The sequence below is a fragment of the Anolis sagrei genome, chromosome 1 (genome assembly GCF_037176765.1).
Source record: "Anolis sagrei isolate rAnoSag1 chromosome 1, rAnoSag1.mat, whole genome shotgun sequence".
In the NCBI taxonomy this organism is placed as follows: Eukaryota; Metazoa; Chordata; class Lepidosauria; order Squamata; family Dactyloidae; genus Anolis; species Anolis sagrei.
In genome coordinates, this window is record NC_090021.1 from 342914014 (window position 1) to 342937528 (window position 23515).

The 23515-nt window shown below is 44.7% G+C and overlaps 1 protein-coding gene across 1 annotated transcript in view; it reads right to left on the reverse strand.

The window, feature by feature from the left end:
* TOGARAM1 (TOG array regulator of axonemal microtubules 1) overlaps positions 1–23515 on the reverse strand; it is a 64535-nt gene that overhangs the window by 35020 nt on the left and 6000 nt on the right. The window contains exons 2-7 of the mRNA XM_060755125.2: positions 21352–22191; positions 15228–15279; positions 10383–10517; positions 9415–9714; positions 4900–5174; positions 3260–3492 (exon numbers count right to left, since the gene is read on the reverse strand). Of these exons, the coding sequence (XP_060611108.2) occupies positions 3260–3492; positions 4900–5174; positions 9415–9714; positions 10383–10517; positions 15228–15279; positions 21352–22191 (1835 nt within the window). The remainder of the gene's footprint in view (positions 1–3259; positions 3493–4899; positions 5175–9414; positions 9715–10382; positions 10518–15227; positions 15280–21351; positions 22192–23515) is intronic.

Genomic DNA, 23515 nt, shown 5'->3' on the forward strand with positions numbered 1-23515 from the left:
GTGAACACTGGTGGAGTTTGGGGAAAATAGAATATTGACATTTGGGAGCTGTAGTTGTTGGGATTTATAGTTCACTTACAATCACAGAGCATTCTGAACCCTACCAATGATAGAATTGGGCCAAACCTCCCACACAAAGCCCCCATGTGGGCCACAGCAAGACGTGGCAGGGGACGGCTAGTATAAAATGTAAAATTGTCATTAAAATATCTCTTTCCATAAAGAGAATCATAAGCTCTACGAGACTCTTTCCTACAAGGTCCCATGGGCAAAGGAACATATGCTGCATTGTTTTAACAGCTGTAAGCTGATAAATGTTATACATGTTTTATCGTGTATACACGTTTGTTTTGTGAGGCACCGGCCGTCTGCCTGAGGAATTCATTTGTAAATGTTGTTTGTGCTCAAACAGGTCAGTGAGCGGAGGAAAATGAAGAGGAACTGCCTTTCCAAGCAGGTTCAAGAAAAAGTAAACAACTGCAGACTCTCCTAGCTGTGTCTTCTTCCTCATTAATTACTCCTCCCCCATCCTATTTTGGCCATACTCCATTTGCTTGGCTAAACATGCACCAGGATTCCATAGCAGTTCAAGTGGGGTCTAACTGTATTCCTTCTACAGTGTGGATGCACACTGGGCCACTGGCTGAGAACACTATCAGCAGAGCCCTTCCCTACAGTTTGACAACTAGCCTTGAAGGAGCACAACGTCAGTAGGACATCCACATCTGAAGGAATGAAGATAGCTCAGTCACGGGCAACTTGAGCCCTCCCTCCAGGTGTTTTGGACTTCAACTCCCATAAATCCTAATAGCCTAGGGAAGCTGATGAGGAAACACAACATACAAACAATCTCCAGACCCACCAAGAAAATCCAACAAATGCTCCGTTCAGCAAAAGACAAGAGGGATCCTCTCACCTCTGCAGGAGTCTACCGTGTACCATGCAGCTGTGGACAAGAAGTCTCCATAGGGACCACCAAATGCAGCAGAGTTGCCCAAACACGAATCCAGGAACGTGAAAGGCACTGCAGACTACTTCAGCCAGAGAAGTCAGCCATAGCAGAGCACCTGATGAACCAACCTGGACACAGCAGATTATTGGAGAACACAGAAATGCTGGATCACTCTAACAACCACCATGTCAGACTACACAGAGAAGCTATTGAAATCTACAAGCATGTGGACAATTTCAACAGAAAGGAAGAAACCATGAAAATGAACAAAATCTCGCTACCAGTATTTAAAAACTCTAAAACAGCACAACAACAGAGAGGAAACAATTAGGGACATCTAATCACCTCTCAACAAAAGATTGCTCCAGGCACTGCCAGGCAATCAAATACTAATCAAGGTGATCAGTTGAAACATTCACACCTAGCTCCAGCAGACGAGAGTCCTTTGTCCCACTCTGGTCATTCCATAGATATATAAACCCTTTTTTCCTAGTTCCAACAGACCTCACTATCTCTGAGGATGCTTGCCAGGCGAAACGTCAGGAGAAAATGCCTTTAGAACATGTCCATATAGCCCGAAAAACCTACAACAACCCAGCCTAGCTGCTGTTTGGGATTGTGGGAGTTGAAATCCAAAACACCCAGAGCGAGGGCTGAAGTTGGCCCAGGCCTGCACAAGAGCCTCTGCAAAGAATCTGTTAGTGCAGACAATGATTAAATTGGGGGCTTTTGACATATAAGACTATGTAACAAAATTTAGAAAAAAAATCTGTCCCTGGTTCAAAAGTGTCATTTCTTATTTAATTATGTGGTCCTTTACTCTGGAAGTCACCATTGTCAGGAATATTAAAAATGAAAGGGTTAAATGGATGCAGTGATTCAAGAAGCTGACGATCAACATAAGCAGATCTGTCTGTTGCTTAGTAATGCCTCAGTGTGAGAGAAGCCCCTCTGTGTGAGAGAAACCTCTCTGTGTGAGAGAGACCACCTCAGTGGGAGAATAGACCTCAGAGTATGAAGTAAGCCTCAGAATGTGAGATGGGTCTCAGTATGAAAAGGCCTTGTGTGTCAAGGTACAGTCTGAAGGTTGAACTTTATTTGTGTTCTAGAAATCTTGTTTTTGTAAATAGTGCAACCATATTATTTTGCTTTAAAGAGAAGCTTCCTATGGAAGAGGTAACATTGGTCTGTGGATACTGGTGCTGGGTCACACTGCTGATAATAAGATACTCTGCTGTACATTTATGAGGAGGGTCTTTTTGTTAATAAGTCTACTTGCCCAACAGTCGTTATATCCCAGAACCTTCATTTTTGTGACTGCTACAATCTGAATTGAATTGGTTGCAGCTCGATGAGATATCCTGCCACGAACCATCACGAAGTTTAAGATCTTCAGGAGAGGTCCTGCTCTCGATCCCACCACTATCGCAAACGCGGTAGATGGGGACGAGAGACAGGGCCTTCTCAACAGTGGCCCCTCACCTATGGAATGCCCTCCCTAGAGATATCAGATTGGCCACCTCCCTCTTGTCTTTTAGAAGGAAAATCAAGACCTGGTGATGGGACCAAGCGTTTGATCAGTGAGCAGCAAGTGGGAAAAGATCACACAACTTAGGGCAATGAATTGACCCAGAATGGTTTTTGGACTTCAATTTTAATGGATGTGTCTTAATTAATTAATTGTTTTAATTGTAGTTTCAATATTTTAATATTTAGATTGTACTGTGGTTGTTTTTATGATGCTAGCATCGTACGATGCTTTTGTTAGGCTGCCCTGAGTCCCCTTTTTGGGGGAGAAGGGCGGGGTATAAATATAGGAATAAATAAATAAAATAAATAAATGTATTGTCGAAGGCTTTCATGGCTGGAATCACTAGGTTCTTGTGGGGGGTTTTTTGGGTTATATGGCCATGTTCTGGAGGCATTTTCTCCTGACGTTTCGCCTGCATCTATGGCAAGCATCCTCAGAGGTACCTCACTACGTCAGGAGAAAATGCCTCCAGAACATGGCCATATAGCCCGAAAAAACCCACAAGAACCTAAAATAAATAAATATTCATTGAAAAACTAGAGCAGGAAAGTTTTTGCAGTTGAATAAACTTTTCCCATGTTTTTATGAAAGAAACAATTAGGAAATGACATTGATAACCCAGGAACGAAAATTGTGTTCCATAGTGTAATTGGGACACATACATCGAGTGAAGGCTGCCCAGCCACAAATGGTGTGGCGAAATGCCCACGCCTCCTTCCCTCCAAACCCAAGGCCTATGAGCCCCTATCTGTTCCCCTGTGGCAGGTGAAACGCACATGTTCCTCATCCCTGGGGGTCCGGCAGAGAGCGGGGAGGAGGCCGACTCCTGGCTGTAGATGCCGCTCTCACTGTAGGAACTGGTGCTGGGGGAGGAGAGGCACGACGGGGACTCGGAGGCCAGGTCCAGCTTCAGCACCGAGTCCGGGCTTTCCAGGTCGGAGAGGCTGCCGTTCAGCTTGGCCCTCTTCTTGGCAGCGCTGTTGCGCAGGGAGCGCAGGGAGCTCTGCATCTGAGGAAAAGGGAAACAAACCCATTCATGCAACTGATCTTTGGGATAGTTTTTCCAGGGCAGGATATTTGTGTGAACAGATCGTTCTTGTTCCAAAATCATAGTGTTTTGTGGGGATATCCAGCTGCCTACCCTGGATGGCGAGGCTCTATGCCCCTCATCGTTGGTCAAGAGTCTGGGAGTCCTTTTGGACCCTCTGCTGACGATGGATGCCCAGGTCTCTGCCGAGAGCAGAACCGACTTCTTTCACCTGCGGCAGGCTAGAAGGCTGGCCCCCTCCCTGTCCAGGGACGACCTCGCTACGGTGATCCAGGCCACAGTCATCTCAAGACTGGACTACTGTAACGCCCTCTACATTGGCCTTCCTCTGTCGCTGATCTGGAAGCTCAAGCTGGTACAAAATGCAGCTGCTCGGCTTCTTGCGGGAATTCTGATGAGATGCCACATCACCCCAATCTGACTGCAGCTGCATTGGTTACCCACTGAGCACCGGATCACTTTCAAAGGGATGGTACTCACCTTGAAGGCCTTGCATGGTCTGGGGCCGATGTACCTGAGGGACCGCCTCACCCCCTCCCAACCCCAGAGATCCCTCCCTTCTGAGGACCAAGATCTATTGGAAATTCCCAGTGTCAAGACCTTGCGTCTAACAGCAACCAGATGCAGAGCCTTTACAGCAGTGGCACCATCACTCTGGAACACTCTGCCACCTGAAGTCCGTGCCTTGCAGGACTTATCAGCTTTCCGCAGGGCATGTAAGACATACCTGTTTCGACAGGCTTTTAATGTTTGATATTGCTGTTTTAAATTGTTTTAAATTGTTTTTAAATTGTGTTACAACAGCAAAACAGCAGAGAGGAAACAACCAGGCACATCTTAACACCTCTCAACAAAAGGTTTTCCCAGGCTCAGGCAGGCCTTCAAATGCTAATGAAGGTGGTCAGCTGAAACATTCACACCTAGCTCCAGCAGGAAAGAGCTCCTTGCCCCACCCTTTCCACAGATATATAAACCCAGGAGAAACGTCAGGAGAAATGCCTCTAGAACATGGCCCTACAGCCCGAAAAAACCCACAAGAACCTATATAAAAGATGACACGATATGGGTATTCAAAGATCAAATTGCAAAGACTCTGGCACAAACCAGTCAAGGGGGTCCCTGTGGTGATTGGCACACTGGGTGCAGTGCCTAAAGACCTTGGCCTGCACTTAAACACAATTGGCGCTGACAAAAGTACTATCTGTCAGCTGCAAAAGGCCACCCATACTGAGATTTGCACGCATTATTCGCTGATACATCACAACAACGAGCATAGTGATCTTGTTTGCAGTGTACTAATCTTGTTGTGTATCAAATAATAATAATAACAACAGCAATAATCATCAAGCCCTAGCTGAATCCTCCCACCTCTTCCTCGTCCAGCTCCTTCTCGCTGACGTTCAGCTCCGAGAGGTCGATGGCCAGCTTCCTGTTCCGCTCGTCCAGCCACAGGTCCTCTGGCTCCCGGCTCTTGGGTCCCCGGGTGCCGCCTTCATCTCTGTCCGGCAAGGGGCTCACTCCCCTGGGGATCGGGGGCACCGGCTTGGTCCCACTCAAGCCCCTCCGCGAAGACGGGGATCTCACAAAGGCCGGTTTCAGCTGGATCGGAGGAGGAGGAGGCGGCGTCCCCTGCGACTTGGCCTCTGCACAATCACACCCACAACATGCATGTTAACAACGTGTTACTACCAGAACATTGAGTTCTTCAGCCATTTAAATGAGCAATTGTGTGCTTTTACAGTAGACCCTATGGAATCCTAGAGTTGGAAGAGACCTCGTGGGCCATCCAGTCCAACCCCATTCTGCCAAGAAGCAGGAAAATCACATTCAAAGCACTCCAGATTAATAATCACATCTATGAATGATCAAATCTGCCAAAAATTAAGCTGTCCATTTTTTTTACCATTTCAGCTCTCTTTAGCATTGACTATTCTGTTCCTTTTGGTTTAAAAAAATACAGAATGACGCATATCTGCAGGAGATACAGTCAAGACTATTTGTAGAAACAATTGGTAACAACAAACCTTATATTATTATTATTATTATTATTATTATTATCATCTTTATTTATACCCCACTAACATCTCCCGAAGGACTCGATGCGGCTTACAAAGGCCAAGGCCACCAACAAAACAACAGCATACAAATACAACAGTAAAACTCATATATTTTGGGAATACTTGGACTGGAAGCCTATAATTGCTGGAAATGACAACTTTCTTCAAGCCTTCGCTAGTAATGTATTGTCGAAGGCTTTCATGGCTGGAATCATTGGGTTGTTGTAGGGTTTTTCGGGCTATATGGTCACGGTCTAGAGGTATTCTCTCCTGACGTTTCGCCTGCATCTATGGCAAGCATCCTCAGAGGTACCTCTGAGGATGCTTGCCATAGATGCAGGCGAAACGTCAGGAGAGAATGCCTCTAGAACATGGCCATATAGCCCGAAAAACCCTACAACAACCTTTCGCTAGTAATGTTTATCTATGACCCTGTTGCTTACTGTTCCCTGTGTGTATGTTGTGGTATGCAGCTTCCTTTACTCTATGGTTCCTGAGAAGTTATAAAAGGGGCTGCAGACCACATGATCTGCTCAGATCACACACTCGCTTGCTGTTTTGCTATAAGATTGCACCGGGATTGTGGCGCAGCTGCATTCAGATCACTTCTGACCAAAATGTCATGAATTCGAAGCCAGCCCAGGTCAGAGTGAGCTTCCGGCCAATTGTGTAGCTTGTTGTCGACCTTTGCAACCCGAAAGACAGTTGCATCTCTCAAATAGAAAAATTAGGTACCACCTATGTGTGGGGAGGCTAATTTAACTGATTTACGAGGCCATAAAAGAGACTCCAGCAAAGCATGCAGGGAATACGGAAGTACTTCCTCAGTGTCGCAGATGGATGATGAAAGCGACAGCTCCCCTGGCGGCCAGAAAAAGTTAAATAGCCTCTGACCGTCTGTGTTGTGTGTCTTTGGCATTGAATGTTTGCCATATATGTGCACATTGTAATCCGCCCTGAGTCCCCTGCAGGGTGAGAAGGGCAGAATATAAATACTCACCCTTATCAATAAATAAATAAATAAATAAATAAATAAATAAATAAATAAGAGAACTGTCCTGGCCAGATGGCACAGAGAATGATCTCAAACATATATGAAACTGGACTGATAAGTTTTCTACCTGTGTCTGCTGAACACATGAAGGTTGTGAGTAAACCAAATGTTAGTTTTATCTAAGTCTACTTCATTTTTGTCTCTTGAGTGCATGATATAAATCTATGCACTTTATATGCTTTTTCAATTTGTATACTGATGTATTTTATTATTGCTTAATGTTAATAGTTTTTTAACTATTAACATTACCATCGTGGTCCATGCCTTAGTTACCTCAAGATTAGACTACTGTAATGCACTCTACATTGGGCTGCCCTTGAAGACGGTTCGGAAACTACAGTTGGTGCAAAGATCGATGGCCAGATTGTTAACTGGAGCAAGTTACAGAGAGCAGTCAACCCTCCTGTTTAAAGAGCTCCACTGGCTGCCGATAAGTTTCCAGTCCCAATACAAGGTGCAGGTTATCACCTATAAAGCTCTAAACGGTTCAGGACCTGCCTATCTGCGCGACCGCCTCCTCCCTTACGACCCACGCGGTCTTTAAGATCTTCCGGGGATGCCCTTCTCTCACTCCCGCCCCCATCTCAGGCACAGTTGGTGGGGACGAGAGAGAAGGCATTCTCGGTGGTGGCCCCCCATCTCTGGAACTCCCTCCCCAGAGAGATTAGGCTGGCACCCTCCCTAGCCACATTTCGTAAGGAATTAAAGACGTGGATGTTTCATTGTGCTTTCAACTGATGACTTCTATGACAAATGGCTCGTATTATGACTTGAATTGTCATTCAATCTGATGTCCTATATTATATTAACTAATCCTGTTAAGTTGCTGTTTCCATGATTTTTTCGATGCCGTTATACATTGTCATCTACCTTACTAAAGCACTTTATCCTTTAACTAGTTCACGTAGTGGTTTTCCTCCCACCTCCAAAATTAGTCTGCTGTTATTGTTGTTGCTAGTTATTATTGTTATGTTGTTTATGCTGTTTTTATGTTGTTTTAATAGTTATTGCTTTATTTTAACTGTATTCTGCCTGGGCTTAGTCCCCATGTAAGCCACCCTGCGTCCCTTCGGGGAGATGGAGGCAGGGTAGAAAAATAAAGTTCTTCTTCTTCTTCTTAACTGTTTAATTTTTATTGTTAGTACTGGTTTTTACCGGCACTGAATTTTTGCTGAAATTGTAAACTGCCTAGAGTCCCTTTGGGTGAGAAAGGCAGGGTAGAAATGAAGTAAATAAATAAATAAGTTCTTTTATGGAAGAGTGTATATATATATATATATATATATATATTGGGCAACAGAAAAACACTTCTAAAGCTCTGCTGTCTTTATGCACTGATAAATCTCTGTTTCCCCAACAGATAATAATAACAATAAGACTTCATTTGTATACCACCCTATCTCCCCAAAGAGACTCAGGGCAGTTTCCAGCATATAAGGCAAACATTCAATTGCCAGAAAGAAAACCATACAGACAATTGCATCAAAATAAACACATTCCACAATATAACACAACGTAATTTAACTTAACGAACTAAAAACATCATAAAATACCAAAATCCTGTTAAGCACACTGAAAAAATTATTAAAAGCCTATTTCATTGTGGCTCCAGATCAGAGATAACAAATTATTCAGTCTAACAACTGAAACCCTTGCCTTGCATGATTATATCTGATTGTATAACACAAGAGAAGATTCTACTCTAAAGGGTTTTTGGCTCTTCCCTGAAAGGGCATGTATATAAATAAAAATGTAATGTTCGTTTGTGGGATTAACATAACTCAAAAACGACTGGTGAATTGACACCAGCATTGCAGCGCACCCAAATACCTGGGAGAAGTCACTCTGGACCATGCTCTGACCTACAAGAAGCACAGCCTGAACATCAAGCAAAAAGTGGGTGCTAGAAACAATATCATACGAAAGCTGACTGGCACAACCTGGGGATCACAACCAGACACAGTGAAGACATCTGCCCTTGTGCTATGATACTCTGCTGCTGAGTATGCATGCCCAGTGTGGAACACTTCTCACCACGCTAAAACAGTGGATGTGGCTCTTAATGAGACATGCCACATTATCACGGGGTGTCTGTGCCCTACACCACTGGAGAAATTACACTGCTTAGCCGGTATTGCACCACCTGACATCCGCCGGGAAGGAGCAGCCAATAGTGAAAAGACCAAGGCAGTGACATCTCCAGCTCATCCCCTGTTTGGGTATCAGCCAGCATGTCAATGACTTAAATCAAGAAATAGTTTTCTAAGATTTACAGAGACACTCGCTGGAACACCTCAGCAAGCGAAAGTCCAAAAGTGGCAGAACCTCAATCAATGGCTGATACCAAATGAGAGACTCCCCCCTACGCAAACAGAATACGGGGCGACTTGGAAGGCACTGAACAGACTGCGCTCTGGCACCACGAGATGCAGAGCCAACCTTAGGAAATGGGGCTACAAAGTGGAATCCACGACATGCGAGTGCGGAGAAGAGCAAGCCACTGACCACCTGCTGCAATGCAACCTGAGCCCTGCCACATGCACAAGGGAGGACCTTTTTGCAGCAACACTAGAGGCAGTCCAAGTGGCCAGATACTGGTCAAAGGACACTTAATCAACTACCAAACTTGCAAATTTTGTGTTTTGCCTGTTTGTTTGTTTTGTTCTGTTAGAAATGTAATACAATTGACTGGTTGCCCTGACACGACAAATAAATAACTCCCACCCCTACCACCCTGTGTCAGCTGGACAGCTCCACGTGAGAAGCTCTTACCAGTGTCCTCTCCGGCTCCCGGGCTGGAGAACTTCTTCTGAGGGCCGGGCTTTGGAAGCCCTTCGAAGCTCTTCAGAGGCCAGGAGTTGGAGAAGTTCACCCGGTGGTCCTGCGAGCTCCTGAGGGCGTCCGTGGGAGGGGAGCTGTGCTTCGGGCTGTGCCGGGGCGAGGAGAACGGGTACGAGGGCAGGAGGAAGGCCCCCTGGCTGGTGGGGGGGCTCAGGGTGGGCGCCCCGTGCTCGGGGGGGCTGCAGAAGGTCCGCTGGGGGGGCTTGTGGGGGAAGTTGAGGCTGGCGCACACTGCGGACAGACCAGAGAGAAGCAAAACATGTTGCTGAAACCACGATCTCACAACAATATGCACAAAGCACTTCTCGCCCAGCCTGCTTGAGCACCCAACCATAAGTGCCACCAGTGCGGCACGTTCTTCCCTGAACTCATCAGAATGCCAAACAAAAGAACTAATTTTCCAAACATAGTTAATGGACTAAAGCAGGCATGGGCCCTCCAGGTGTTTTGGACTTCAACTTTCACAATTATACTGGTATTAAAAAAAACTCTAAAATTAGGACAGTAAATAAAGAGCAACACTAAAAAAAACAGGACAATGCAGACAGGAAACAATCAGGGCCAACTAACACCTCCCAACAAAGGATCCCCGGGCAGCAATCAGCCAAGCTTTGAAGCTGCAAGGCCATTCAATGCCAATCAACGTGACCAACTCCAACATTCACACCTAGCTCCAATAGATAAGAGTTCTTCCTCCCATCCCAGACATCATTACACAGATCTATAAACCCCACTTGCCTTGTTTCCAATATACCTCACAACCTCTAATCGTGTGCTATAGATGTAGGCAAAACGTCAGGAGAGAATGCTTCTGGAACATGGCCAGACAGCCTGGAGCAATCACAGCAACCCAGAAGAGCCTTTATCAGTGCAAGACAATGCAATTGTGCTACACATACCTTTATCCTGCCAGGGGTTACTCAGCCCTAGGAACTGTAGATCCGAATCCACGCTGCCGCTCTTTCCACGCGTCTGAGAGAAGCCAAGGATCCCACATTTTCCGGAAATATGGGGCTGATGAGAAGACATCACCCCTTTCGAGCAAAAAGGAAAAGTCAATGGAGGTTCCAAAAGGAACATTCATGAAGTGTAATTAAAAGTTGCTGGTGAGAACTGCTGAACTGCCAACACTGATGACCAGAAACAAATGAATAATTCTGTGGTGCAAAACAACATGTTTACATTACCAAAGACAATGACTCTTTAAGTCAAGAAGGAAGCAAACAATGCTCCTTAAGAAGGAAAACCAATGCTCACTTAAGGAAGCAAAGCCAACATCGATCCAGGAACCGACGGATGGTTTAGCTAGAAAACACCTGTCATTCATTTACAACTTTCAGAGCAACATCAGCGAGGAATATTACTATATAAGAGACACTTTACTATTACAAAAGTGTGGCAGACAGTGGAGTCTGGTCAACACGCCAATCTTCTCCAAGGGATGGAGGAAGATGATATTCGCAGAGTGGCAGATTTGCTGGGAATGCCATCTGGCCTACGTGCAACTCCCTTTTCCAGGAGAGGGAAGAAGAGATAGCACTGTATGAATATAGGAGTGAATGTATATGTGTGTGAATGTTGCATGAAATGTAATATCCCTTTGTTTGCATTCTAATGTAGCTGCAGAGTCTGCATATCTACCTTCTTTCTCTGTATTGCCCTGTGGTATACTCTGTCCCACTCTGGTGGGAAGGTAATGGAACTCTAGGCAGTCACGCTGGCCACATGACCTTGGAGGTGTCTACAAACAACGCCGGCTCTTCGGCTTAGAAATGGAGATGAACACCATCCCCCAGAGTCAGACATGACTAGACTTAATATCAGGTTTTATTATCCAATTGTTTTTACTGTATTGAAATTATATTTTGTGGTCTTGGTACCAACTGTAAACCGCCCCAAGTCGCCTGTGGGCTGAGAGGGATGGTATATAAATATAGTAAATAAATAAATGTCAGGGGAAACCCTTTACCTTTACCTATACTCTGTCTTTACCTTTACCTATACTCAGGTGCTTTAGGAGCCCCTGGTGGCGCAGTGGGTTAAACCCCTGTGCCAGCAGGACTGAAGACCGACAGGTCACAGGTTCAAATCCGGGGAGAGGCGGATGAGCTCCCTCTGTCAGCTCCAGCTCCTCATGCGGGGATATGAGAGAAGCCTCCCACAAGGATGATAAAAACATCAAATCATCCAAGTGTCCCCTGGGCAACGTCCTTGCAGACGGCCAATTCTCTCACTCCAGAAGCGACTTGCAGTTTCTCAAGTCGCTCCTGACACGACCAAAAAAAGGGGGGTGCTTTGAATGCGATTCTTCCAACTCTAGGATTCTATGATTCTAAAAGCATTATAACAAGCTACTTCCATGTCGATGAGAGAAAACAACATACTCAGCAGACTACAGAAAAGGACTCAGAAGTGAAATTCGTGCTTTTCAAAAATTACTTCTTGCCTCAATCTTTCAACTATGGAAAGTTTCCAGTCCAATCCAGGGCAAGATAAGAAGTAAAGGGTTATGGGAAACAAAACCACTGAACTGAAACCAACCCAACTGGAGGAGCACCCACCCACACAGAGGCCTCCTTATCAGGCCCAATGGGCAGCGAACCCTGAAGTCTCTCTAAAGCAGCAAAGCCCTTGGGTGGACGGAAGGCAGCGCCAGGCCAAACAAGCCCAGTCTTGCCCAGTGCAGTCTCCTTGCCACTCACATGAGGAGTGATCAAGGCTGGCTACTTATCACAGAAAGGCAATGCTTTGAAACCACTAATCGAGACATATTCATTACCCCAAGTTCCTGCTCAAGAATGACTTCACACATTAAAAGCCTAGTTCACACAAAACGCCAGGTTCCTGTGAGTCCCCCCTCCCTAAATTTCATTTTGAAACTATTTTCGCCAAAATTGAGACTCAAGGCAGCTTGGGACCACGGTGAATATTTTATTTATTTATTTATTACATTTATTGTTTATACGGTTTTATACTGTTTATATTGTTTTATGTTGCTACTATTACATTGCTGTTAATTGTATATTTATGTTTTGATGTGGGCGCCATGGGGTGCCGCTTTGTTAGCCGTCCTGAGTCCCTCTGCGGAAGTTGAGAAAGGACGGGATATAAAAGTCCTAAATAAATAATAAGAAATAATTTATATGCCGCCCTTCTCACCCCGAAGGGGACTCAGAGCGGCTTACAAGTAAAAAGTAAATACAATATATTATACTGTATTATTAGCTAAAGGTAAAGGTAGTCCCCTGACATTAAGTCCAGTCATGTCTGACTCTGGGGTGTGGTGCTCATCTCCATATCTAAGCCGAAGAGCCAGCGTTGTCCATAGACACCTCCAAGGTCATGTGGCCGGCATGACTGCATGGAGCACCCTTACCTTCCCACCGGAGCGGTACCTATTGATCTACTCACATTTGCATGTTTTCGAACTGCTAGGTTGGCAGAAGCTAGGGCTGACAGCGGAAGCTCACGCCGCTCCCCGGAATCAAACCTGCGACCTTTCAATCAACAAGCTCAGCAGCTCAGTGCTTTAACCCACTGAGCCACCGGGGGCTCCATTATATTATTATATTATATTATGGTAATTATATTATTACCATAGCACAATATTAATATTATATATTACATTGTACTATAACATTATACTGTAATGTTATTAGTAATATTAATAATATTACTAATAATATTACATTTAATATAAAATATAAAATCATAATATCATATTATTAGTAATAGTATTATATTGTATACCTCAGGGACACCCAAGATTGAAAAAAGGAAAGGGTAAAAATGCATTTGTTTTTTCTTTACATTGACCCACCTGCAAAAATACTGTGTTGAGTTCACATATTTAGTTCTAAATGTCTACTATCTGAAAATGAAGACAAGACTGTACCCTTGAGACTATAGTTTTAATCATCTGAAAGGTTATTTATAATAGATATGTATACGCTTTACAGTTTTATAATATTGTGTTTTATTGTGTAACTCCTAGTAGCATATTCCTGTCAAATAGCTCTCACCATTAGGAATGTTTAGTTGGAATCTTTTGTATCTTATTTTATTGTAATTTGTTGTTTGGGCTTGGCCTCAACTGCCTAAAAGTCACTTCTGATTGAGAGGTCGAAGCCAGCCCAGGTTGGAATGAGCTTCCGACCCTTTCTCTAGCTTGCTGTCAACCTTTGCAGCCCGAAAGACAGTTGCACCTGTCAAGTAGGAAATTTAGGCACCGCTTTATGCAGGGAGGCTAATTTAACTAATTTACAACGCCATAAAAAACTCTCCAGCAGCGTGCAAAAGAATAAGGAAGTACTTCATTGGTGTCACAAGTGGATGGTGAAGCGACAGCTCCCCCGGTGGCCGGAATTCAAAAACCATACCCTCATAGAATCATAGAATCATAGAATCAAAGAGTTGGAAGAGACCCCATGGGCCATCCAGTCCAACCCCATTCTGCCAAGAAGCAGGAATATTGCATTCAAATCACCCCTGACAAATGGCCATCCAGCCTCTGCTTCAAAGCTTCCAAAGAAGGAGCCTCCACCACACTCCGGGGCAGAGAGTTCCACTGCTGAACGGCTCTCACAGTCAGGAAGTTCTTCCTAATGTTCAGATGGAATCTCCTCTCTTGTAGTTTGAAGCCATTGTTCCACGTCCTAGTCTCCAAGGAAGCAGAAAACAAGCTTGCTCCCTCCTCCCTGTGGCTTCCTCTCACATATTTATACATGGCTATCATATCTCCTCTCAGCCTTCTCTTCTTCATGAAGCTGGAATGTTAAATAGCCTCTGTGTGTCTGTCTATATATGTTGTGTGTCTATGGCATTGAATGTTTGCCATGTATATGTGCATTGTGATCTGCCCTGAGTCCCCTGCAGGGTGAGAAGGGCAGAATATAAATACTGTAAATAATAATAATAATAATAATAATAATAAATATCTGATACAAACTCCCAACCTGAAAACGGATATTATTTACTTCAGCTTGTTTATATGTTATGTTATATTATATTGGGCTTTTCATGTATTGTATGTATTGGTATGACTCTTTGTGTATATTATGTTTATTTAGTTTAACCCTTGTTTTTGATTGTTTATAATTGAGTTTACATTATTTTTTGTTTTTGCCTTGATTGTATATTTGGTTTCGGGCATTGAATGTTTGCCATTTAATTCTTATATTGTTATGTATTCATATGTTTTATGTAATTATGATGTTGTTTATTGTTTGCGTTTCCGGTTGTGTTTTGGTTTTCTTTATTGTAATTGTTGTTCAGGCCTGGCCCCATGTAAGCCGTTCCGAGTCCCCATTGGGGAGATGGTGGCGAGATATAAATAAGGGGTTTTATTATTATTATTGTTATTGTTATTATTGTTATTATTATTGTTGTTGTTTTGTTTTTTTTCTAAATTGCCCTGAGGGAGGGCAGGCTTAAATAAAGGTTTATTGTTGTTGTTGTTGTTGTTGTTGTTATATTATTATGATTAACCTTGCCTTGGTTTGGTGAGAAAAGGGAAACCCTTTAGAACAGACATGAGCAAACTTCAGCCGTCCTTCCAGTTGTTTTGAACATCAATTCTTACCATTCCTAACAGCTGCTAGGCTGTTAGAAATTGTGAGAACTGAAGTCCAAAACAGCTGGAGGGAAGGCCGAAGTTTGCTCATGCCTGCTTTAGAAAACACCTCCATGCAAATTATTTTACTACAAACACAACCCCATGAATATTTGGTATTTATTTGGCTTACCTTGAGAAGGCCTCATTTTCGGAGAGTGAAGGAAATTGTTTGAGGTTGAGAACTGCAACAGAAGTGGAAAGGAGAAGTCATTGCTGTGCAGTTCAGACGAAACTGAGAAATCCACATGCCATTAATGATACTGCAGAATCTGGACTAGTGGTACTATTTGAATGCACAAAAATCTGGGTCGAAACAAGAAACACAACTATCACATTGTCAGGAGACCATGAAAATGAATGGGATCTGGCTGCCAGTATTGAAAAACTCTAAAATTGCAGCGGCAAGACAGCCGAGAGGAAACAACCAGGCACATCTTAACACCTCTCAACAGGGGATTTTCCCAGGCTCAGCCAGGCCTTCAAATGCTAATGAAGGTGGTCAGTTGAAACATTCACACCTAGCTCCAGCAGGAAAGAGCTCCTTGCCCCACCCCAGCCATTCCACAGGTATATAAACCCACTGTCCTATTTCCAACAGACCTCACTACCTCTGAGGATGCTTGCCATAGATGCAGGCGAAACGTCAGGAGAAATGCCTCTAGAACATGGCCCTATAGCCCGAAAAAACCCACAAGAACCTAGTGATTCCAGCCATGAAAGCCTTCGACAATACATATCACATTGTTTATCTTTCTCACAGCTGCCTCCATCCAACAGGTCTCAGATCCTGTAGAAATTGTGGCCAAAATAATTTCAACCAGAGCCATTTGCTATTCTTCAGACAAAGAAGCCTGCCTGGCTGTCCCACTCAATGAGTTCTTCCATTTGCATACCTGCAGAACTTCCTGAATTTCTCTGTAACCTTTCTGAGCAACTTACTGCAAACATTCCTGAGCTCACAAATTCCTTCACCCACTGAAGGGCTATCTGTGTTAATTTATAACAAAAATGAGCTCACTGGAATGTAGCGGGATGTAATTATTAATTCCTACCAAGACTGGAAAAAAAACTTTATGCTGATATTTTTAAGGATTACTTCAGTACTGTGAGAGTAATACTAACCAAACCTTAGATTACAGACATCACAGTTTTAGTATGAATACTGAAGGCCAGCAGACTGAAAGCCAAAACCAAGGTCACAACAACATCTGTTATAGAACTCCAATATGCTGATGATAACGTTGTCTGTGCACATTCAGAAGACGACCACCAACACATTTGCAGAAGCATACGAGAAGCTCGGCCTCTCACTGAACATCAAGAAAACCAAAGTGCTCTTTCAGCACTCACCAATCCTTCTGCAATGCCAGAAATACAGCGCAATTGTGTAACATTAGAAAATGTTGGCCATTTCCGCTCCCTTGGCAGCCACCTCTCCACAAATGTCAACATTGACACTGAAATACAACACCGCCTGAGTTCTCCAAGTGTAGCATTCTTCCAAATGAAACAGAGCGTGTTTGAGGACCAGGACATCCCTAGGGAGACCAAGGAGCTTGTTGATAAAGCTATTGTCCTCCCAACTCTGCTATATGCCTGTGAAACATGGACTGTCTACAGATGTCACACTCAACTCCTTGAACGAGTCCATCAGCATTGTCTTTGAAAAATCCTGCAGATCTCTTGAGAAGAAGACAGGCGGACAAATGTCAGTGTGCTGGAAGAAGCAAAGACCACCAGCATTAAAGCGATGCTCCTCCACCATCAACTACACTGGACTGGCCACATTGTCTGAATGCCCAAAAATCACCATCTCCCAAAGAAATCACTATACTCCCGACTCACGAATGGGAAACGTAATGATGGTGGGCAAGAAAAGAGATTAAAAGATGGGCTCAAAGCCAACCTTAAAAACTGTGGCATAGACACTGAGAAGTCGGAAGCCCTGGCCCTTGAGCACTCTAACTGGAGGTCAGCTGTGACCAGCAGTGCTGCAGAATTTGAAGAGGCACGAATGGAGGGCAAAAGGGAGAAATGTGCCAAGAGGAAGAAGCCGTGTCAAGCCAACACTTCCACATGGAAACTGATCTCCTCACTTGGGCAGTGCATGCGGATCAAGAATAGGGATCCTTGGAACATTTCCCAAAATGTTCCAAGGACATTTCGGGAAAGAAGGGATCCTGGAGTTGGAAGGGAACCCCAAGGGCCACCCAGCCCAGCCCGCTTCTGCCATAAAGGTAGACACCATCAAAGCATCAGGGAAGGAGACACCTATCATTATGTATAAAATATTATATTATATATTATTATTACGATCATTGCATCTAATCCCTCCCCACAGATGGCCACCCAGACTCTGCTTAGAAAGCATGGGGAAACAGCTATTATTGTTGTTATAGTTGTTATATTACTATTATATAATAATAATAATAATAATAATAATAATAATAATATCATTGAATCATTGACTTAAAAGACACCCCAAGGGGCCATCCAATGTAACCCCCTTCTGCCATAAAGGAAGACACCATCTAATCCCTCCCCACAGATGGCCACGCAGACTCTGCTTAGAAAGCTCTGGGAAAGGAAACCTCTATTATTGTTGTTGTTATATTACTATTATATTATATTATATAATAATAATAATAATAATAATAATATGACCATCGAATCATAGACTTGGAAGACACCCCAAGGGGCCATCCAATGTAACCCCCTTCTGCCATAAAGGAAGACACCATCTAATCGCTCCCCACAGATGGTCACCCAGACTCTGCTTAGAAAGCATTGGGAAAGGAAACAGCTATTGTTGTGGTTGTTATTATTTTATTACTATTATTTAATAATAATAATAATAATAATAATAATAATAATAATAATAATAATATGATCATCGGATCATAGACCTGGAAGACACCCCAAGGGGCCATCCAATGTAACCCTTCTGCCATAAAGGAAGATAACATCTAATCCCTCCCCACAGATGGCCATGCAGACTCTCCTTAGAAAGCATCGGGAAAGGAGACAGCTATTACATCCAGGCAGAGAGCACTCAGTTCATGGAGAGCTTCCAGAAGGGGCAGGTGTCCCTCCGTGAATTTAAGACCTCACTACCTCTGAGGATGCTTGCCATAGATGCAGGCGAAACGTTAGGAGAAAAATTGCCTCCAGAACATGGCCATATAGCCCGGAAAAACCTACAAAAACCCAGACAGCTATTATTGTTGACACCTACGAACCCACCGCCAAGGTACTACCCTTGGAGGAACATCATTGTCGGATTATGAGGGATCGCCTAAGTAAGTAAGTATTGAAGGCCAGCATTCCTTTAAGCCAGGCATGGGCCAACTTGGGCCCTCCAGGTGTTTTGGACTTCAACACCCACAATTCCAATTGTGGGTCTTGAAGTCCAAAACACCTGGAGGGAGGGCCGAAGTTTGCCCATGCCTGCTTTATGCATTAGTAGCCCTGGAAGGAAGAGTGCTTTGGGGGGAGAGGGAGATGCTTGGTGGGGCCACATTCCACCAAAACCAAAATGCAACAGGACCAGAGGTAGATTTCCTCTGATGTGACAGGGCTTGTCTTGCTGTTATGTACTATTATTTCCTTGGTGCTATTAGGACCATAATTTCATCTTGCTCACTGCCATAATAGATTATTCATTTGGGGTAAAGATGAAAGAATGACAAAAAGAAAGAAAGAAAATTAATTATCTCGTAGCTTCCAGGCATCATATATCCCCAAGTTATTTAAGACACAGGTTTTGATTTGTGTAATTAAATCTCGACATTGCTCCTTTACAAAATGGTTCACTGGTTTGATCCTGACAGCTGCCTGCTCTTAGCCATTTTGGGGGTTGCTGTGGCAACGCAGGCAGAACATCTCTCCTGGCTGGTCCTGCACCATGTCGGATGGAGATGGCTGATGCAAATTAAGGAGCACCAAAGCAGAACGTGCCCTTCCCATCTGTTCCCCGCAAGGGCAACAGCAGATCAATTCCAAAAACGTACATCGGCTGCCTCTAGCCAAGAGCACAAACCCAGGAAAGTGGAAATCGTACTATCCGTACTATCCCCAAGGGTTTCGGTTGAATTCTTCTCCCAGCTCGACCTGGAGATGCTCCCAGGCACTCAGAGAATGTCTTGTCCCAGAGCTCTTCCCTGTTTGTAATTTACACCTGGCCTCCAGTAGCAATTAAATAACTGCACCAAGCTAAGCAGGCAAGGAAAAACACTTTTGTGAACGTGAAGACAAAAAAAGGTGTTCCAAAGAAATGTTACAGGGACTCAAGGGAAGACGTTTTACCTTCAGAAGGTTCCCGTTGTGAATTCATAACTTGGTAATGTGCTTACCTCTCAACTACACTCCTGTTAAGGAGGCCCAGCACAACTAAGTGTGTTGTTGTAGGTTTTTCCGGGCTATATGGCCATGTTCTAGAGGAATTTTCTCCTGACATTTTGCCTGCATCTATGGCAAGCATCCCCAGAGGTGGTGAGGTCTGTTTGAACTGTTCTGGCCCAAGTTACCTGTCCGAACGCATCTCCGCCTATGAACCCACCAGGACTTTAAGATCTTCTGGGGACGCCCTGCTCTCGATCCTGCCTGCTTCACAGGCACGTTTGGCGGGGACGAGGGACAGGGCCTTCTCAGTGGTGGCCCCTCGGCTGTGGAACGCCCTTCCCATGGACATTAGATCAGCCCCCTCGTTAATGGTGTTTCGAAGAAAACTGAAAATCTGGCTATTTGAACAGGCGTTCGGATAAGCAGTGCAATGAATATAGGAAAACGGAATTAGGAACGACGAGTTGGATCATGATTCTAGTTACGAGATGCTAATGTGTTGTTTATTGATGTGTAATTACTTAGTATATTATGGTGTTAATTGTTTTAAATTGTTTGTATGTGGTTAGCATTGATTTTTTGCTCCTGTTGTTAACCGCGTTGAGTCGCCTACGGGCTGAGAAACTGCGGTATACAAATAAAGTAAATAAACAAATAAATAAATTTATATATATGTGGAATGACCAGGGTGAGACAAAGGACTCTTGTCTGCTGGAGCTAGGTGTGAATGTTTCAAATGACCACCTTGATTAGCATTTGATTGTTGTGCCAGAGTGCCTTCCCAGAGTAACAAACCCTTAGCACTATGTCTCACAAAGCACTTTATATTGATTTAGGACTGCTTGTATTTCTCCATCAACGCCCCATCTCCTGCATCATGTCCATGCCTAACATTATTTTTTAAACATTAATTGCATTTGGCCCAACCATAGGTTTAAATGTGCACTGTATTTGTTTAATGTTATGCTATTTGTGTATGTGTTTTATTTTTAATTGCTTTGTATTGTACCTGTTATTGCTTGTATTGTTTGTATTGCGGGCTCGGCCTCATGTAAGCCGCACCGAGTCCCTTGGGGAGAAGGTAGAGGAGTATAAATAAATAATTATTATTATTATTGATGGCCTGGCAGTGCCTGGGGCAATCTTTTGTTGAGAGGTGATTAGATGTCCCTGATTGTTTCGTCTCTGTTGTGTTGCTGTTGTAATTTTAGAGGGTTTTTTTTTAATACTGGTAGTGAGATTTTGTTCATTTTCATGGTTTCCTCCTTTCTGTTGAAATTGTCCACATGCTTGTGGATTTCAATGGCTTCTCTGTGTAGCCTGACATGGTGGTTGTGAGAGTGGTCCAGCATTTCTATGTTGGAGAAAATGCCTCTAGAACATGGCCATATAGCCCGAAAAAACCTACAACAACCCAGTGATTCCGGCCACGAAAGCCTTCGACAATAAACTAAGTGTGGCTTCATACCCTGGCATTCTGTATTTCATAGCATCCTAGAGTTAGAAGACACTTTAAAAATGCCTGGCCTAAGCCTTAGTGCGCTTCCATGTGTCAAAGTGTCAGGAGTCAATTTCTGACAGCATGAAGACATCACAAATTCCCTCCGTGACATCCTGACTGAATCATCCTGGCTGCCTTTTCTCTCTGTGACATTTTGAAGGCAGCAGAGTGCGCTGGAAACCTTGTATTGGAACTTGTGAAGCAACAAGCTCTAATGAGGAAACTGAGAAGAGGGGGGAGATGGGCAGGAAAGGTGTATAAAAGGATGTGGTGGTGAGAAAAAGTCAGTAGTGTCTTTCTTTGCTGCAGAGATACAAGCAATATATTCATTTCAAAGCAAAACCGGCTTGTGAGTGGTTATTTAATATTGCTATATAGATCCTACAGTCTTACACAATGATGTCTTACTCACCGGCTCGCTCCCTTTCACAAAGCAGGCATGGTTGCTTTCCCAGGGCAGCTTCCCTTTCCCGGCACTCAGCACCCGCCGCACGCCTCCCTGGTGGTCCCCGAAGGGTGCAAGCGGGGCGGGAGGCTCCCCGGCACAGCTGTGGGCGCTCTGGATGCGGTTCCCCTCCAGCAGCCAGTCCGTGTCGGCCCCGTGGGGCAAGCGGAAGCCCCCGTGCCCATGAGCAGCCGAGGAAGAGGAGGAGGAGGAGGAAGGTGGCAGGGGCACGGCGTACTCCACGAACCAGTGCTCGGTCAGCTTGGGGAGGGTCTTGCGGGCCAGGCGGGCCTGGACGGCAGCCATCACGCCTTCCCCATCATCCTGGAGCTCCACAGCATCCACGGCCCGGAAGAGAAGGCCGCTGCGACCGGGCCCCAGGGCATAGGCAAGGACCGCAAAGGCCTCGAGGGCAGCATGCCGGACGCGGCGCTTGGGGTCGGCCAGGGCCGGGGCAACCGAGGCCACCAGGGCAGGCAGGTCGAAGTCCTCGCTGGGGAAGGTGAGCAGGGCAGCGATGCAGAGGGCCAGCACCACTTCGCGCACACGGGAGTTGCGGTGGCGCAGGTGCTCCTCGCGCAGAAGGAGGTCCAGAACGGGCTGGGGGCCGGCGGCTCGCATCAGGCCCAGGAAAAGCTGGTGGTACTCCTGGCGGATGGCCAGCTTGGCGTCGCCCAGGACCTTGGCCGCTGCCGACACCAGCGGCTCCAGCCACCGGACCCCCGGGTCACCACCAATGCGCCCCTTTTCTTCTGCCACCAAGCGAGAGGCCAGGAGGCGGAGTCCCTCAAGGGCCCCCAGGGCCACCTGAAGAAAAACAAACAGAAGAAAGGCATGCTCTATTTACTCACATCTAATGATCATATTATTTACCCATGGCACTTAAAGTAGTTTCTAACTTCATCCATTCTACAGCGTAGATACAACCGTAAAATCATACGTTTGGAAGAGGCCACAAGGCCCACTCAGTCCAACATCCTTCTTGGAAAGCACTTCAAAGAAAGATACCTCTCCACCTTTTTTTTGGCTAAATGTCTTGCCAAAATGAGAGCGTTCAGCAGATTCATGTCATAAGGGAAGTAGCAGCCAATAATGAAAGGACCAAGTAGTGACATCCCTGGCCCATCCCCTGTTCAGATATCAGCCAGCACACCAACACCTTAAATCAAGAAATAGTTGTCTAAGATCTACAGAGATACTCGCAGGAACACCTCAGCAAACAAGACTCCAAACGTGGCAGGCTAAAACCTGCAACCTCAATCCATGGCTGAAATTGTGTCCGCGCTAGAAGGCGCTAAACAGGCTGTGCTCTGGCACCACGAGATGCAGAGCCAACCTTAAGAAATGGGGCCACAAAGTGGAGTCCACAACATGCGAGTGTAGAGAAGAATGGACCACAGACCACCTACTACAATGCAGCCTGAGTCCTGCCACATGCACCATGGAGGATCTCCTTATAGCAATACTAGAGGCACTCCAAGTGGAGGAGTGCTGTTGGTCAAAGGACATTTAACATAATGCCAAGTTTTTAAACTTTGCATTTTTAAATACATTACAACTGTACCCTTGGTTCGCTCCTGATAGGATAAATAAATCAATCTCATAAGGTCATCTTAGCACCGAGCCAAGGGGAAAACTGCTTCTGAAGCTGCACCTAGAGCTCCTATTTGAGGGACGTCATCTCTCATTTAATTCCCATGGCTCAATGCCGTGCAATCTTGGGATTTGTAGTTCTTTGGCAGAGAAGGCTCAAGGCCTCCCATGATCCCATAGCATTGAACCAAAGCAATTCAAATGGATTCATTCTACTGCATAGGTGCCTCCCAAGGCTTTCCTTTGTGTTGCTGGAAGCTTTGGTGTTCTAACACTTCTGCTTTTAAAGAAGGAATTCCAAGCAAACAGCAACTGTATTACGCCTTGGGCCAAATAACAAAGAGTGAACTTGCCGTGCATTCGATTCGACACCAAATACTTGTTGTGGTTTCAGGGTATTGAAAATAAAGGTGTGTATTAGATTCAAAGAAGCATTAGACTCGAGTCAATACGGTAATAAGTATTTGTTACCTGCCTCTACTCATGGCTCGAGGCAGGACATAATACAGCTAAAACACATAGAGAAAACCAAGCATTC